The 20,073-nt window shown below is 44.4% G+C and overlaps 1 protein-coding gene across 3 annotated transcripts in view; it reads right to left on the minus strand.

Moving 5' to 3' along the window:
* MYO19 (myosin XIX) overlaps window positions 1-20,073 on the minus strand; it is a 411,745-nt gene that overhangs the window by 134,323 nt on the left and 257,349 nt on the right. For all 3 annotated transcript variants that reach the window (XM_069756629.1, XM_069756628.1, XM_069756627.1), the window contains 2 exons: window positions 15,267-15,340; window positions 4,266-4,387 (listed from right to left, as the gene is read on the minus strand). In XM_069756629.1, coding sequence (XP_069612730.1) covers window positions 4,266-4,387; window positions 15,267-15,340 — 196 coding nt within the window. The remainder of the gene's footprint in view (window positions 1-4,265; window positions 4,388-15,266; window positions 15,341-20,073) is intronic.

Consider the following 20,073-nt stretch of genomic DNA (forward strand, 5'->3'; position numbering starts at 1 on the left):
GGATAGGGATGAACACCTTGGTCGCCTCAGAAAGACCTTTTTGAATCAGGGCTACCATCCAAGAACAATTGAAAACCAAATTACAAGAGCAACCAGAATATCTAGGAATCACCTGCTACATTACAAAGCTAAAGAAGAAAATAACCGGGTACCTCTAGTAGTTACCTACAATCCAAATCTGGAGGTGCTAAGGGAGCTGCACGGAAATTACATCCTTTACTGCAAAAAGATGCCCGCTTACAATCCATTTTTCCAGACCCCCCACTACTGTTTTAGGCAGCCCCCAAATCTAAGAAGCATCATTGTCAAGAGCTCCCTGTCCTCTCCAACAGCTGCAGGTACCTTTCCTTGGAACCAGAAAAAATGTAAAACCTGTCCATTTATAATGACAATGGACAAGATAAAGATACCCAATTCACATCAGGACTACAAGATCCCAGGTACTTTCAGCTGCGTCACTTCTAATGTGGTGTACCTAATTATTTATACTAAACTAGATGGCAGCCCGATTCTAAAGAATCGGGAGTCTAGAATCCATATATACTTTATTTATTGAAATGTAAGAATAATACAATAAATAAATAATAGTAAGAAAGAACAAAAAATGGCTGCACTCGGCAGCTTTTCGCTCTGCGTCATTGGTATACTTATTATCAGACCTGATGTTACGTGCGCCATCAGCAGCTTTGGGCTCTGTGTCATTAGTATACTTAACAGTGTCCAGGCGCTTGCATCTATCCTCTGTACTCTTGTTAACACGCTGTTTGCGCTTACGTGCGGCATCGACGGCTTTTCGCTCTGCATCATTACCATACTTTATATCAGACCTGATCTTACGTGCGCCATCAGCAGCTTTGGGCTCTGTGTCATTAGTATACTTAACAGTATACAGGCGCTTGCATCTATCCTCTGTACTCTTGTTAACACGCTGTTTGCGCTTACGTGCGGCATCGACGGCTTTTCGCTCTGCATCATTACCATACTTTATATCAGACCTGATCTTACGTGCGCCATCAGAAGCTTTGGACTCTGTGTCATTAGTATACTTAACAGTGTCCATGCGCTTGCATCTATCCTCTGTACTCTTGTTAGCACGCTGTTTGCGCTTACGTGCGGCATCGGCGTCTTTTTGCTCTGCATTATTAGTATACTTTATATCAGACCTAATCTTACGTGCGCCATCAGCAGCTTTGGGCTCTGTGTCATTAGTATCCTTACTATTAGAGCTCATGTTGGCTAAGCTAAACAGCTTTAAGCGTGGTGGTGGCAAACAACAGGTTAATAAGAGGCAGTGTCAGGTAGTAGGAAAATAGCCAGTTAATAATAGGCAATAGTTCTTTGCAGGAATGCAGATATTAATAAATAGGCAGTTTATATTGCAGAGAAATTGCTGGGCAATAATGGACAATGTCCTTATGTGGCAAATAATAGAGCAATATACCCAATGTGGCAAAGAAGAGGTTAATAAACGGCAGTCTCTCAGTATAACAGTCAGTGAATAATAGGCAGTATATGGAGAAAACACCAAACAAAAGTTCAAAATTGGTGTGAAAATGTCACTGAACCACTTCACAACTAAATATATATAGTTTTGGTAAATGGTATTATCATTTTTTTGACGAAATTCGGCAGGAGCTTGAAGAGCAACGTCACTGGGACCGCCTCCACGCAGTAGAAACTTGCTGTGAGGTAAAAATTCAAAAATCACACCAAAATGGCGGGCGGAGTGTGTCACAGTACGGCACGTTTCTGATTGGTCGCTCGCAGCAGGCGGCAACCAATCAGACACTGGACACTGTTGACGTCACTTATCTCCGGACATTAGCTCCGGACATTAGCTCCGGACAGGAAGTTGGCACAAATTGCAGGAAGTAGTATTCTAGGCAATTATATATTAGATGTCCAACTGGGGGTCTGTATGTGGGGGAGACAAGGCAAAAGCTTAGAACAAGAATGAATTCTCACCGCCACACAATAAGAGTAAAAAGAATAGATCTACCTGTGGCAATCCATTTTTGTCTCCCAAATCATAACATTATGGACATGAAATTACTTGTGTTAAAAGGTAGCTTCAAATCTCAGAGAGACAGAAGAGTCTGGGAATATAAACTGATGATGACCTTTGACACTCTCACTGCAGGAATGAATGTGTCGCACGGATTTATGTCTTTTTACATCAACTAAGGAACTTGCCCCTCAAACTATGAGGGGTAATCACAACAGAACCAGACCCCAATAAAACAATCCTTATCTAAGAACTGGCCAAATATTTATGGACATAACTGTTTATCACTCATGGTAATTCTCCTTCATGTCACCTGTCTTATCCATGTTTTTTCCCTTTTTTCTTTTTTTTTTATGCTATGTTGTGCATAAATATGTGATTCTTCAGAATTTGTTTTAGTCTTTGCCTGATGAAGAGACCTGTGTAGTCTCGAAAGCTTGTAATTTGTTACCATCTTTTCAGTTAGCCATTAAAAGGTATCAACCACTGAGGACTCTCAATTCTAAATATTTTTCTATCTACTGGCTAACACGGTACCAAGATATACAGTTAGGGCCAGAAATATTTGGACAGTGACACAATTTTCGCGAGTTGGGCTCTGCATGCCACCACATTGGATTTGAAATGAAGCCTCTACAACAGAATTCAAGTGCAGATTGTAACGTTTAATTTGAAGGGTTGAACAAAAATATCTGATAGAAAATGTAGGAATTGTACACATTTCTTTACAAACACTCCACATTTTAGGAGGTCAAAAGTAATTGGACAAATAAACATAACCCAAACAAAATATTTTTATTTTCAATATTTTGTTGCAAATCCTTTGGAGGCAATCACTGCCTTAAGTCTGGAACCCATGGACATCACCAAACGCTGGGTTTCCTCCTTCTTAATGCTTTGCCAGGCCTTTACAGCCGCAGCCTTCAGGTCTTGCTTGTTTGTGGGTCTTTCCGTCTTAAGTCTGGATTTGAGCAAGAGAAATGCATGCTCAATTGGGTTTAGATCTGGAGATTGACTTGGCCATTGCAGAATGTTCCACTTTTTGGCACTCATGAACTCCTGGGTAGCTTTGGCTGTATGCTTGGGGACATTGTCCATCTGTACTATGAAGCGCCGTCCAATCAACTTTGCAGCATTTGGCTGAATCTGGGCTGAAAGTATATCCCGGTACACTTCAGAATTCATCCGGCTACTCTTGTCTGCTCTTATGTCATCAATAAACACAAGTGACCCAGTGCCATTGAAAGCCATGCATGCCCATGCCATCACGTTGCCTCCACCATGTTTTACAGAGGATGTGGTGTGCCTTGGATCATGTGCCGTTCCCTTTCTTCTCCAAACTTTTTTTCTTCCCATCATTCTGGTACAGGTTGATCTTTGTCTCATCTGTCCATAGAATACTTTTCCAGAACTGAGCTGGCTTCTTGAGGTGTTTTTCTGCAAGTTTAACTCTGGCCTGTCTATTTTTGGTATTGATGAATTGTTTGCATCTAGATGTGAACCCTTTGTATTTACTGTCATGGAGTCTTCTCTTTACTGTTGACTTAGAGACAGATACGCCTACTTCACTGAGAGTGTTCTGGACTTCAGTTGATGTTGTGAACGGGTTCTTCTTCACCAAATTAAGTATGCGGCGATCATCCACCACTGTTGTCATCCGTGGACGCCCAGGCCTTTTTGAGTTCCCAAGCTCACCAGTCAATTCCTTTTTTCTCAGAATGTACCCAACTGTTGATTTTGCTACTCCAAGCATGTCTGCTATCTCTCTGATGGATTATTTCTTTTTTTTCAGCCTCAGGATGTTCTGCTTCACCTCAATTGAGAGTTCCTTTGACCGCATGTTGTCTGCTCACAGCAACAGCTTCCAAATGCAAAACCACACACCTGGAATCCACCCCTGACCTTTTAACTACTTCATTGATTACAGGTTAACGAGGGAGACGCCTTCAGAGTTAATTGCAGCCCTTAGAGTCCATTGTCCAATTACTTTTGGTCCCTTGAAAAAGAGGACGCTATGCATTACAGAGCTATGATTCCTAAACCCTTTCTCCGATTTGGATGTGGAAACTATCATATTGCAGCTGGGAGTGTGCACTTTCAGCCCATATTATATATATAATTGTATTTCTGAACATGTTTTTGTAAACAGCTAAAATAACAAAACTTGTGTCACTGTCCAAATATTTCTGGCCCTAACTGTATTTCTTTCCTGAATTTATATGTACATAGTGAGGAAAAAAAAAGCACGCTTCAATATTACCTGTTGAGCTTTCATGTAGTGAGATACAAAATGCTGTTGAAGTTTTTCATTAGCGTAGTTAATGCACAACTGTTCTAAACTGTTTTGTGGAAAAGATTCAAATCCGTATACATCAAGCAAACCTGGGGTACAAAAAAGAAATAATATCAATAAAAGGCTATTTTGCTTTTCATCAATTCAACTTACATATAATTAATAAGTTTCAGGGAGGCCACGGTAACCTTGAAAATATTGTAAACAATATTGTAACCAATTGCACCGTTTCACACGCCCATCATGGTCAGTGGGTGGCATTGGCAGCTTATATACCAAAATACATAGTATAGATTCGAAGTATATAACCTTTGTGTTTGTGTATATATATATATATATACTGTATATATATATACACATATATATATATATATATATATATATATACACACATATATACACATATACACTAGCTATTGAACCCGTTCTACGCCCGGGTGGCGAGCATTTATATTGGTATATGGTCTCCATCCTGGTAAGTGCTGCTCCATCCTGCGTCCCCATCCTGTCATGTGCTGCTCCATCCTGCGTCCCCATCCTGGAAGCACGCTTCCCCTCGGCGACCTAGCACACCACCAGTGCTGCTGCTTCACCACGTGCTGACCTCCGGATCTCTGTAGCGCCGCTGTGCACTACACACCCCAGATGTACACATTGCATGTAGTGTGGTGATAGCCAGTACATTGTCAGAGGGATCCCCCTACTGGCCATACGCATTATCCTTCCATTCCAGATAAATTGAACTGTTCTGAAGAAGGTCCATCTGGGACCGAAAACGTTCAACAAACAAACTGGTTCTATGTCTGGATAATAATAAACTGTAATTGTAACTTTTCACAATTTTTGAGTGTCGGGTGATTCTTGAATACTTGCGTCCCCATCCTGTCATGTGCTGCTCCCATACTGCGCCCCGATTATGTCATTTGCTGCTCCCATCCTGCGCCCCCATTCTGTCATGTGCTGCTCCCATCCTGCGCCCCCGGTTCTGTCATGTGCTGCTCCCATCCTGCGCCCCCGTTCTGTCATGTGCTGCTCCCATCCTGCGCCCCCGTTCTGTCATGTGCTGCCCTATTCTGTCATGTGCTGCTCCCAAAATATATATATATATATATATATATATATATATACACATACACAGTATGTACTATATATATATATATATATATATATATATATATACACTAGATGGTGGCCCGATTCTAACGCATCGGGTATTCTAGAATATACATGACCACGTAGTATATTGCCCAGTCACGTAGTATATTGCACAGCCACGTAGTATATTGCCCAGCCACGTAGTATATTGCCCAGCCACGTAGTATATTGTCCAGCCACGTAGTATATTGCCCAGATACGTAGTATATTGCCCAGCTACGTAGTATATTGCCCAGTGACGTAGTATATTGCCCAGTGACGTAGTATATTGCCCAGCGACGTAGTATATTGCCCAGCCAAGTAGTATATTGCCCAGTGACGTAGTATACAGCACAGAGCCACGTAGTATATTGCCCAGCTACGTAGTATATTGCCCAGTGACGTAGTATATTGCCTAACCACGTAGTATATTGCCCAGTGACGTAGTATATTGCCCAGTAACGTAGTATATTGCCCAACCACGTAGTATATTGCCCAGTGACGTAGTATATTGCCCAGCCACGTAGTATATTGCCCAGTTACGTAGTATATTACTTAGTGACGTAGTATATTGCGCAGCCACGTAGTATATTGCCCAGTGACGTAGTATATTGCCCAGTGACGTAGTATACAGCACAGAGCCACGTAGTATATTGCCCAGCTACGTAGTATATTGCCCAGTGACGTAGTATATTGCCCAGTGACGTAGTATACAGCACAGAGCCACGTAGTATATTGCCCAGCTACGTAGTATATTGCCCAGTGACGTAGTATATTGCCTAACCACGTAGTATATTGCCCAGTGACGTAGTATATTGCCCAGTAACGTAGTATATTGCCCAACCACGTAGTATATTGCCCAACCACGTAGTATATTGCCCAGCCACGTAGTATATTGCCCAGCCACGTAGTATATTGCCTAGTGACGTAGTATATTGCCTAGTGACGTAGTATATTGTGCAGCCACGTAGTATATTGCCCAGTGACGTAGTATACAGCACAGAGCCACGTAGTATATTGCACAGCGAAGTAGTATACAGCACAGAGCCACGTAGTATATTGGCCAGCTACGTAGTATATTGTCCAGCTACGTAGTATATTGCCCAGCCAGGTTTGTCACAGGTTAAAAAATAAACATATACTCACCTTTCCGAGGGCCCCTTGTAGTCCACGGCAGCTTCCGGTCCCAGGGTTGGTGTGAGCGCAGGACCTGTGATGACGTCGCGGTCACATGACCGTGACGTCATGGCAGGTCCTTGTCGCGCAGGCCCTGTGATGACGTCGCGGTCACATGACCGTGACGTCATGGCAGGTCCTTCTCCCATACCATCTTTGCCACCGGAACCTGCAACGGAAGATGGCGGCCAGCGCGAGCGACTATGGAAGGTGAGTATAGCAGGTTTTTTTTTTTTTCAATTATTTTTAACATTACATTTTTTACTATTGATGCCGCATAGGCAGCGTCAATAGTAAAAAGTTGGGGACACACAGGGTTAATACCGGCGGTAACGGAGTGCGTTACTCACGGCATAACGCGGTCCGTTACCGCCGGCATTAACCCTGTGTTAGCGGTGACCGGAGGGGAGTATGCGGGCGACAGGCACTGACTGCGGGGAGTAAGGAGCGGCCATTTTCTTCTGGACTGTGCCCGTCGCTGATTGGTCGCGGCAGCCATGACAGGCAGCTGGCGAGACCAATCAGCGAATGAATAACCGTGACAGAAGGACAGACAGACGGAAGTGACCCTTAGACAATCTATTATATAAAGCTGAATGTGTGTATGTGTGTGTGTGTGTATGTCCGGGATTGGCATCTGCACCGTCGCAGCTACAGCCACACGTCTGGACCCTGAAAGCGTCATAGACCATGTTGTGAGGCGAAATTTTAACCCCGCGCGTTCCAATTCACCAAACAATTTTGTCCCTATCTACATAATGGGGAAAAAAGTGAAAGGAAAAGTGTTGGAGGTGTCGCAGCTACAGCCACAAAATTTTGCACAATCACACATCTGGACCCTGAGAGCATCATAGGCTATGTTGTGAAGTGAAATTTTAACCCCGCGTTTTCCAATTCACCAAACAATTTTGCCCCATCTACATAATGGGGAAAAAGTGAAAGGAAAAGTGTTGGAGGCAAATTGACAGCTGCCAGATGTGAACAAGGGGGACTTAAAGAGTAAGAGCGATGGCGCCAAAGAGTATATACCGTACAGTTGCTAAGGTGGGGCCCCGACATGGTATACTCAGCACACACGGGGATATGAACAAACACACAAAATGCGCCACAAACTACCACGTGCTTGAACACATATACCACCCTCAGCACACATTTCACCACATACACCAACCTCGCCTACATAAAAGTCGAAACACAAAAGTCACCGCTCAAAACTTGCTACGCGCAAAACTAGGCTCACACAAAACTAGCCACACGTGCAAAACTCACCTCATGGAAAACTCGCCACACGCAAAACTTGCACACGCGGAAAAATTGCCACATGCACAAAAGTTGCAACACATGCAAAAGTTGCACATACTCAAAACGCACCACACATAAAACTTGCCACGCGCACTAACCTGTCACATGCAAATCGACACACAAAAAGTTGCTACACGCATGTCGCCACACAAAACTCATCTCACAAAAGTCTCTACATGCAACTCAACACACATAACTTGACACATGAAACTCGCCCTAAAACACACACAAGTCTGGTGTTATCCTTCAAAAATAAAAATCTGATTAATAAGCAGACAAACTACAAGAGCAACTAATGTACCATATAGGAAATACGGCAGCTGTATAATACCTCGCGGCCTCGACCAATCAGAGACGCGGGATTTCCAGGACAGACAGACAGACGGAAAAACCCTTAGACAATTATATATATAGATATACCGGAGCTGATGACACACAGTTATATACTATATACCGGAGCTGATGACACACAGGTATATACTATATACAGGAGGAGATGACTTACAGGTATATACTATATACAGGAGGAGATGACACACGTATATACTATATACAGGAGGAGATGACATACAGGTACATACTATATACAGGAGAACATGACACACAGGTATATACTATACACAGGAGATGACATACAGGTATATACTATATACAGGAGGAGATGACACAGGTACATACTATATACAGGGGCGATGACACACAGGTATATACTATACACAGGAGGAGATAATAATAATAATAATCTTTATTTTTATATAGCGCTAACATATTCCGCAGCGCTTTACACACATTATCATTGCTGTCCCCATTGGGGCTCACAATCTAAATTCCCTGTCAGTATGTCTTTGGAATGTGGGAGGAAACCGGAGTGCCCGGAGGAAACCCACGCAAACACGGAGAGAACATACAAACTCTTTGCAGATGACATACAGGTATATACTATATACAGGGGAGATGACACAGGTACATACTATATACAGGGGCGATGACACAGGTATATACTATATACAGGAGGCGATGACATACAGGTATATACTATATATAGGAGCAGATGATACACAGGTATATACTATATACAGGAGGAGATGACACACGTATATACTATATACAAGAGGAGATGACATACAGGTATATACTATATAAAAGAGGAGATGACACAGGTATATAGAGGAGGAGATGACATACAGCAGGTATATACTATATACAGGGGAGATGACATACAGGTATATACTATATACAGGAGATGACATACAGGTATATACTATATGTAGGAGGAGATGACATACAGGTATATAGTATATACAGAAGAGATAACATACAGGTATATAATATATACAGGAGGAGATGACATACAGCAGGTATATACTATTTACAGGGGAGATGACATACAGGTATATACTATATACAAGAGAAGACATACAGGTGTATACTACATATAAGGGAGATGACAAACATGTATATACTGAGGTGAAAATGAGGGATGTGAGGTGAAAATGAAAAGGTGTGGGTGCAAAATGAGCGGAGTGAGGGAAAATAGTGGAGTGATTGGAAAATGACAGATGTGAGGTCGAAATAACAAGTGTTAGGGAGGAATGAGAGTAGTGAGGGGGAAAATGAGAGGTGTAAGAGAGAAAATGAGAGGTGTAAGGGAGAAAATGAGAGGCATGATGGGAAAATAAGAGACGTGAGGTACTATAACTAACCACAGATATTTACTATGCCCAGGCAACGCCGGGCTCTTCAGCTGGTTATATATATATATATATATATATATATATATATATATATATATATATATATACACACAGTATATATCTATATATATAATTGTCTAAGGGTTTTTCCGTCTGTCTTTCTGTATGTCTGTCTGTCTGTCCTGGAAATCCCGCGTCTCTGATTGGTCGAGGCCGCCAGGCTTCGACCAATCAGCAACGGGCACAGCGACGATGATGTCATAAAGGACGTAGAAATCCCACGTTTCTGATTCAGCGACGGGCACAGTATCGACGTAGACGTCATAATGGTTGCCATGGCGATGATGATGTCATAAAGGTTGCCTCGAACAATCAGTGACGGGCACAGTCTGCCGCGAATTCTGGAATCATCATTGTCCATATACTACGGGGACATGCATATTCTAGAATACCCGATGCGTTAGAATCGGGCCACAATCTAGTATATATATATATATATATATATACACACACACATACATATATAGACAGTGTAAATAGATATATGTATATGCCATGGACTATAGCCCCCACAATGGATCTGCCCCCATCCACCTTCCCTACAGCTCCTACCCAACATCTCCACAGTCCCTATCCCTATTGCCTTTATACATTTGCTTTGGCAAAACTGATGTGTATTTGGTCCTGCCAATAAAGCTTCTTTGAATATATATATATATCTATATATATAATTGTCTAAGGGTTTTTCCGTCTGTCCTGGAAATCCCGGCTCTCTGATTGGTCGAGGCCGCCAGGCATATTCTAGAATACCCGATGCGTTAGAATCGGGCCACAATCTAGTATGTATATATATATATATATATATATATACATACACATACAGTGCCTACAGGTAGTATTCAACCCCCTGCAGATGTAGCAGGTTTACACATTTGGAATTAACTTGGCATTGTGAAATTTGGACTGTAGATCAGCCTGGAAGTGTGAAATGCACTGCAGCAAAAAAGAATGTTATTTCTTTGTTTATTTTTTTTTTTTTTAATTGTGAAAAGTCTTTTCAGAGGGTCATTTATTATTCAACCCCTCAACCGACCAGAATTCTGTTTGGTTCCCCTAAAGTATTAAGAAGTAGTTCAGGCACAAAGAACAATGAGCGTCACATGTTTGGATTAATTATCTCTTTTTCCAGCCTTTTCTGACTATTTAAGACCCTCCCCAAACTTGTGAACAGCACTCATACATGGTCAACATGGGAAAGACAAAGGAGCATTCCAAGGTCATCAGAGACAAGATCGTGGAGGGTCACAAGGCTGGCAAGGGGTACAAAACCCTTTCCAAGGAGTTGGGCCTACCTGTCTCCACTGTTGGGAGCATCATCCGGAAGTGGAAGGCTTATGGAACTACTGTTAGCCTTCCACGGCCTGGACAGCCTTTGAAAGTTTCCTCCCGTGCCGAGGCCAGGCTTGTCCGAAGAGTCAAGGCTAACCCAAGGACAACAAGGAAGGAGCTCCGGGAAGATCTCATGGCAGTGGGGACATTGGTTTCAGTCAATACCATAAGTAACGTACTCCACCGCAATGGTCTCCGTTCCAGACGAGCCCATAAGGTACCTTTACTTTCAAAGCGTCATGTCAAGGCTCGTCTACAGTTTGCTCATGATCACTTGGAGGACTCAGACTGACTGGTTCAAGGTTCTCTGGTCTGATGAGACCAAGATCGAGGTCTTTGGTGCCAACCACACACGTGACGTTTGGAGACTGGATGGCACTGCATACGACCCCAAGAATACCATCCCTACAGTCAAGCATGGTGGTGGCAGCATCATGCTGTGGGGCTGTTTCTCAGCCAAGGGGCCTGGCCATCTGGTCCGCATCCATGGGAAGATGGATAGCACGGCCTACCTGGAGATTTTGGCCAAGAACCTCCGCTCCTCCATCAAGGATCTTAAGATGGGTCGTCATTTCATCTTCCAACAAGACAACGACCCAAAGCACACAGCCAAGGAAACCAAGGCCTGGTTCAAGAGGCAAAAAATCAAGGTGTTGCAGTGGCCTAGTCAGTCTCCTGACCTTAACCCAATTGAAAACTTGTGGAAGGAGCTCAAGATTAAAGTCCACATGAGACACCCAAAGAACCTAGACAACTTGGAGAAGATCTGCATGGAGGAGTGGGCCAAGATAACTCCAGAGACCTGTGCCGGCCTGATCAGGTCTTATAAAAGACGATTATTAGCTGTAATTGCAAACAAAGGTTATTCCACAAAATATTAAACCTAGGGGTTGAATAATAATTGACCCACACTTTTATGTTTAAAATGTATAAAAAATTAACTGAGCAACAAAACTTTTTGGTTTGTAAGATTTATGCATCTGTTAATAAATCCTGCTCTTGTTTGAAGTTTGAAGGCTAACTTATTTGCATCTTATTAAACCTGCTAAATCTGCAGGGGGTTGAATACTACTTGCAGGCATTGTATACACACACACACACACAGTATATATATATATATATATATATATATATATATATATATATATATATATATATATATATATAATCTTCCCTCCCCCAATGGGGGTGGTCTTTGTTGTCCTTCCTCATTCTTGGGTCCTCTACCAGAGGCCTGGAAGTTTGAGGGTTCTGCGCAGGATCATAGCTGTTCCCAGCATTGCGCTTTTCTGGACAGAGAGCTCAGATGTTGCTACTGGGATCTGTTGTAGCCATTCTTCCAACTTAGTGGTCACTGCTCCAAGTGCTCCTATCACCACTGTTGCCTTTACCTTCCACATCTTCTCCAGTTATCCTTTGAGGCCCTGGTATTTCTCCAGCTTCTCATATTCCTCCTTTCTGATGTTGCTGTCACTTGGCACTGCCACATCTATCATCATTGCGGTCTTCTGATCCTTGTCTACTATTACAACGTTTGGTTGGTTAGCAACACCTGCTTATCCGTCTGGATCTTGAAGTCCCACAGGATTTTAGCCCTTTCATTCTCCACCACTTTTTCTGGGTTCTCCCACTTGGATTTAGGAGGACTTAGCCCATATGCTGTGCAGATGTTCCTGTATACAATTCCCGCTACTTGGTTGTGGCGTTCGGTATACGCTGTTCCTGCTTGCATTTTGCACCCTGCCACTATGTGCTGGACGGTTTCTGAGGTTTCTATGCATAGTCAGTCTGCACCTTGGGTCTTGTCTTGTGTGGTAGATTCCTGCTTCTATGGATCTGCTACTTAGTGCTTGCTCTTGTGCCTCTATGATTAGTGGCTCTGTGTTGTCGCTGAATCCAGCTTTCTCCAACCATTGGTAGGATTTCTCCATGTCAGCCACCTCCATTATCTGCCGATGGTACATCCCATGCAGCAGCTTGTCTTGCCATGGCGCTTCATGTTCCTGTTCTTCCTTCCAGATCTGTTGTTGTTGCTGCCTTAGGCTTTCTCTCAGCATCTCATCTTTTGGTGACATTTTTCTGTTGTATTCCTGGATACTCCTTGTTTCATCCGTGATGGTGGCTTGGATGCTTATCAAACCTCGCCCACCCTCCTTTCTGTTGGTATACAATCTTTGGTTGTTAGACTTAGGGTGGAGACCTCCATGCATTGGGAGGAGCTTTCGAGTCTTCACATCAGCAGCTTCCATCTCTTCTTTTGGCCAACACATTATGCCAGCAGGGTATCGGATAACTGGCAGGGCATATGTATTGATGGCACGGATTTTATTCTTCCCATTGAGCTGACTCTTCAGGACCAGTCTTACCCTTTGATGGTTTTTGGATGTTGCTGCCTCCTCATCATGGTTACCGTATCCCTGTGGGATGCCGAGGTACTTGCGGCATGTTTGTACATCTGCTATGTGCCCTGCTGGTAATTCAACTCCATGAGTCTTGACTACTTTGCCTCTCTTACCAACCGGCTGCACTTCTCCAGTCCGAAGGACATCCCGATGTCTTTCACTGTAAATCCTTGTCAGGTGGATCAGTGAATTGATGTCTCGTTCATTTTTCGCATACAACTTGATGTCATAGATGTAGAGGAGCTGGCTGATGGTGTTTCCACTCTTGAACTTGTATCCATAGCCAGTAATTATCTGACTGAGTGGGTTCAAGCTTAAGCAGAACAGCCATGGGGACAGTGCATCACCTAGGTATATGCTGCATTTGATGGTCACTTGTGCTAGTTGTCTTGAGTTGACTTACAATGTTGTTCTCCATTGCCCCATTGAGTTTCTGAGGAAGGTTGTTAATTTATTGTTGACATTGTAGAGAGCCAAACATTCTCAGATCCATGTGTGTGGCATTGAGTTATAGGCTTTCCTGTAATCAATCCAGGCTCTTCTGAGATTGGTCTGTCTGGATCTTGTGTCTTGAGTGACTGCTATATCTACTAGGAACTGGTGCTTAGAGCCTCTGGTGTCGGCCCCAATGCCTTTCTGAGCTAGATTCATATACTGGTTCATATGGTTCTGTAGCTTGGTAGCTATGATGCCTGACAGGGGTTCCATGTTGTTGTAAGGCAGGTTATTGGGTGGTGGTTGGATGGAACTGTTTCTTTGTGAGGATCCTTCGTGATCAGCACTGTTCTTCCTTGTGTTAGCCCAGCTGGTGTTGGCCTTCTTCTAGCAGTTGGTTCATCTGCTTTGCCATGCGTTCATGTACCACTGCTAATTTCTTTAGCCAGTAGGCTTGGATTATGTCTGGGCCAGGTGAAGTCCAGCTATTCATGTTCTTGACCCGCTTTTGGAGGTCTGTTTCTGTAATCGTGACTGGTTTTTGCTCTAGGTGGTTGCTGTGTTTCATTCTCAGATCTTGCAGCCACATTACCCTGGTGTTGTGTGTTTTTTCCTTCTCCAATATGTTCCTCCAGTATTGTTGAGTCTCTGCTATTGGTGGAGTTGCTGAATTTGTGCTGTTGATCTGTAGTTAGGAGTTCACCTTGGATGGTTCTTTGGAGAACAGAGCATTTATATTTTTGGCCTCAGCTTCTCTAGTGTACAACGCCGGGCAAAAATTATGTAATCACTGGCCATGGAGGATGTTCATTCAGTTGTTTATTTTTTTTTAAATAAAATATGCAGATCACAGACATGTTACATAACTACAGTAATTTCAAATGACAACTTTCTGGCTTTAATAGACACTAAAAGAAATCAAGAACAAAAAATGTTGTAGTCAGTATGTGTTACTATTTTTAGAAAAAGGGAAACAATTATGGACTCACTCAATTATGAGGGAAAAATTATGGAATCACCCTCTAAATTTCAATTCCCAAAACTAACACCTGCATTAAATTAGATCTGCTTGTTATTCTGCATCTAAAAAGGAGTGATCACACCTTGGAGAGCTGTTGCACCAAGTGGACTGACATTAATATTTATTTTATAAAATAATAAAATTAATTATGTAATTAATGTTAATATTAATATTGAGCAGAATTAATTTCATCCTATTGGTTCGGCCCTTCAAAACAGTCACGATCTCCCATGTGGCCCCTTGGGAAAATTAATTGCCCACTCCTGCCATAGACCATCATAGGTAAGAGTGCTATCCGTGAAAACATAGAACTCGAACTAGAAAAACTGACGCATGAATGAGACTGATACTTAGACTGATAACGACAGGTAAATCTAATCTGGGTTAAGAATGTTTTTGAATACATTTACTTTACCTATAAAATGTTTCCATCTTCCAGATTCAGAACATATGCTTTGATTTATTGCGCTCACCAGCCAGTCAAACAATCTGGGAAAAGAGAACAAGACCAATATCTGTTTTCAATAACATTTATATTTACAAGGCTATTGTAATTATGATGAATAAAATCCACGGATCCCCAACGCTCAGCAGGTCTATAAGGGTTCATTCAGACAACAGTGATATTTTCACTCATGCAAAAAAAAGTGGACATTACCGTTTTGGATCATATTTTAATCAGTAATTAGTCAGCTTTTACCATCAGCAGTTTTTGGCACCAGAAAGGCTGTGAGTTTTTCAGGATTCCATAGACTTGCTTTGGGCAATATAAACCGTGACTAGGAACAAAAACTGGAAAAACTGGGACATGTAAAAAACCGCATCGACCTTCTTGAAAACCACAGTTAGAATGTGTACACTGTGGTCTGAACAAGCGCTATGATTCCTGCTCCATTCACATGTTTTATGGGGTACCAGATAGTGCGCACTAAACGTTCTCTTTGCGGGTCTCTATGCTGGAGAAAGAGGACAGAAAGAAAATACAACCCTGAGGTCTAGTCTCCTGAGATCTCAATTGCGAATGCACTGTAAAGCATGGAAAGCGCGGGGTCTCCGGGCTTTCACAAAATGTCGGTGAAGACCCCACACCGCCAAACACCACCTCCTGAATAATAACTTATATCTCAGGTGGAAAAGTTATCACCTCACCCCCAAAAAGCGAGGAATACCTAAGGGGCAGTTTTTGTGACTGCTCTACGATGGCAGATTTTTGCAACAAGGCACAGGACCTTAAAAATAGATTAAGAGATCGTGGATATCCCAAACCTAAAATTTATACAGCTTACCATAATGCATTGGGCAATAACAGAACATCATTACTGACCCCTAAAGTAGAATCTGATACAGATATTCTAACCAGATTGATAGGTACTTAAAACGACCAACAACCCAAGATCATGAATATCCTCAGGAGACACTGGGACATTCTTAAAACCGACTCCAATATCTCAAAACGGATATCATCAGGTCCATCCGTGACATATAGAAGAGGCAAATCCATAAAAGATCTTCTTGTGCATTCACTCCCCCCCAAAAAAGAAGAAACATGGTTAGAGAATATGTCGGTGGGCAGGTTTAGATGTGGCTATTGTAGTTTTTGCCACCATATTACACCCAATACGTTTACTAGCGTAGTAACAAATAGAACATATAAAAATAGAATGTGCAAATTGCAAAACCTCCGGAGTAGTCTACTTATGTACCCCTATATCTCCCCAAAACGTCGGAAAGCCAAAATACAATTGAGAGCTTGTATTGGAGAACACTTAGGAGATATCAGGAATAAGAGAGATACCACTTGCCCGACACGTCAGTGCACAACATGGTGGGGACATGGGAAATATCTCTTTTAAGACAAAAGAGAGTGTTGCCCCCTCTATCCGTCAAGTACACTGGGATAGGAAAACCTTGCAAAGAGAAAGTAGATGGATCTTCTGGTTAGAGACAATTTATCCAGGTGGGCTCAATGAACAATTGAGCTTCTCGAGCTTCATTTAGCCTCAATGGTTATGCATTAGTCCTTTGACAGGAAACAATACCCTGGTTTAGGATGATTGTGACCGTAATACTATGATCTATAAACCCAGGGGTGAGTGGAGGGACCCACTAAGGATACCATAGGACACAATTATGGTACCCCATTCCAGGTGGGTTATACATATATTGATATCTAAATATTTCCATCTTATGACATTTGAGATAAATTATCCTTTATTAACATATGGTTTGAGTGGTCTTTTTGGTCAAACATTAAATAACTTCCCTCCCCCAGTAAACACTCCCATTTCTCTTTTCATGCATATATTTACCAGTAGGGTAAATACCTAACCTGTGAAGTTGTCTCCCACCCTTTGCATCTTAATCAGCTTTCATACATTAGTTCCAAATGAGTGCTAATAATAAGCCATTACAGAATCATGTCAAAGTAATGTGATGTAACATCAATTTCATATAGATATTGAAGCGAAGGACAATGCTTAACCTGAACGCATCTAAAATCATGATGCAATTTACATATGTTGATTCTCTGTAGTGCCAGCAGGGAGGGGGATGGAGCGCATGTGTATTCTACCATTTCGGACAGGGCGGAAAATACAGCAAAGTTTTTTATTTAATGAGTCTCATATCATTTGAGTAGACCTGTAGTTTAATAACTGGGTTTATTTGCCATCATTACTTGTATTGCAAATTAGCTGGCTGATATCCTAGATAGAGGTCAATATATTGTGTTAAACCGAATAGGATTTTGTCGTTGAGTAGTTCCTTCCATATGCATAAGAGAACTTTAATGAAATCAGTAAGCATCACTTGAGGTTGTATTAGACTATTTGGATCTAAGACATATCAGTTAGAGATTTAGAGATGGATCCATGAAGTAGTAATTTCAGGTTGTAGTGTCATACTCCCTTGCTGAATATACAATACTAGCTATTGAACCCGTTCTACGCCCGGGTGGCGAGCATTTATATTGGTATATGGTCTCCATCCTGTCATGTGCTGCTCCATCCTGCGTCCCCATCCTGTCACGTGCTGCACCCATCCTGCGTCCCAATCCTGTCACGTGCTGCACCCATCCTGCGTCCCCATCCTGTCATGTGCTGTACCCATCCTGCGCCCCCATCCTGTCATGTGCTGCACCCATCCTGCGCCCCCATCCTGTCATGGGCTGCACCCATCCTGCGTCCCCATCCTGGTATGTGCTGCACCCATCCTGCGTCCCCATCCTGGTATGTGCTGCACCCATCCTGCGTCCCCATCCTGCCATGTGCTGCACCCATCCTGCGTCCCCATCCTGGTATGTGCTGCACCCATCCTGTGTCCCCATCCTGCTTCCCCATCCTGTCATGTGCTGCACCCATCCTGCGTCCCTATCCTGGTATGTGCTGCACCCATCCTGCGTCCCCATCCTGTCATGTGCTGCACCCATCCTGCGTCCCCATCCTGTCATGTGCTGCACCCATCCTGCGTCCCCATCCTGGTATGTGCTGCACCCATCCTGCGTCCCCATCCTGTCATGTGCTGCACCCATCCTGCGTCTCCATCCTGTCATGTGCTGCACCCATCCTGCGTCCCCATCCTGGTATGTGCTGCACCCATCCTGCGTCCCCATCCTGTCATGTGCTGCACCCATCCTGCGTCCCCATCCTGTCATGTGCTGCACCCATCCTGCGTCCCCATCCTGTCATGTGCTGCACCCATCCTGCGTCCCCATCCTGTCATGTGCTGCTCCATCCTGCGTCCCCATCCTGTCATGTGCTGCACCCATCCTGCGTCTCCATCCTGTCATGTGCTGCACCCATCCTGCGTCCCCATCCTGGATGTGCTGCACCCATCCTGCGTCCCCATCCTGTCATGTGCTGCACCCATCCTGCGTCCCCATCCTGTCATGTGCTGCACCCATCCTGCGTCCCCATCCTGCCATGTGCTGCACCCATCCTGCGTCCCCATCCTGGTATGTGCTGCACCCATCCTGTGTCCCCATCCTGCTTCCCCATCCTGTCATGTGCTGCACCCATCCTGCGTCCCCATCCTGGTATGTGCTGCACCCATCCTGCGTCCCCATCCTGTCATGTGCTGCACCCATCCTGCGTCCCCATCCTGTCATGTGCTGCACCCATCCTGCGTCCCCATCCTGGTATGTGCTGCACCCATCCTGCGTCCCCATCCTGTCATGTGCTGCACCCATCCTGCGTCTCCATCCTGTCATGTGCTGCACCCATCCTGCGTCCCCATCCTGGTATGTGCTGCACCCATCCTGCGTCCCCATCCTGTCATGTGCTGCACCCATCCTGCGTCCCCATCCTGTCATGTGCTGCACCCATCCTGCGTCCCCATCCTGTCATGTGCTGCACCCATCCTGCGTCCCCATCCTGTCATGTGCTGCTCCATCCTGCGTCCCCATTCTGTCATGTGCTGCACCCATCCTGCGTCTCCATCCTGTCATGTGCTGCACCCATCCTGCGTCCCCATCCTGGTATGTGCTGCACCCATCCTGCGTCCCCATCCTGTCATGTGCTGCACCCATCCTGCGTCCCCATCCTGTCATGTGCTGCACCCATCCTGCGTCCCCATCCTGTCATGTGCTGCACCCATCCTGCGTCCCCATCCTGTCATGTGCTGCTCCATCCTGCGTCCCCATCCGGTCATGTGCTGCACCCATCCTGCGTCCCCATCCTGTCATGTGCTGCACCCATCCTGCGTCCCCATCCTGGTATGTGCTGCACCCATCCTGCGTCCCCATCCTGCCATGTGCTGTCCCCATCCTGCGTCCCCATCCTGTCATGTGCTGCACCCATCCTGCGTCCCCATCCTGTCATGTGCTGCACCCATCCTGCGTCCCCATCCTGTCATGTGCTGCACCCATCCTGCGTCCCCATCCTGGTATGTGCTGCACCCATCCTGCGTCCCCATCCTGTCATGTGCTGCCCTGAGCAGGCGGGGACACCGGCGCGCTGTGGGGGTCAGGTACCGGTATCGCAGCCAGCTCAGGCCCCCAGCACTTACTATATTCACCTGTCCTGCGTTCCACCGCTGTGCGCCGCCATCTTCCCGGTCTCCTGGCTGTGAGTATTCAGTCAGAGGGCGGCGCCGGCACGCATTAAGCGCGTCATCGCGCCCTCTGAACTGAAGGTCACAGGCCAAAGACCGGGAAGATGGCGGCGCTCAGCGGTGGAACGCAGGACAGGTGAATATGGCCGATACTCACCCTCCTGGCGGTCCCT

The sequence above is a fragment of the Ranitomeya imitator genome, chromosome 3 (genome assembly GCF_032444005.1).
Source record: "Ranitomeya imitator isolate aRanImi1 chromosome 3, aRanImi1.pri, whole genome shotgun sequence".
In the NCBI taxonomy this organism is placed as follows: Eukaryota; Metazoa; Chordata; class Amphibia; order Anura; family Dendrobatidae; genus Ranitomeya; species Ranitomeya imitator.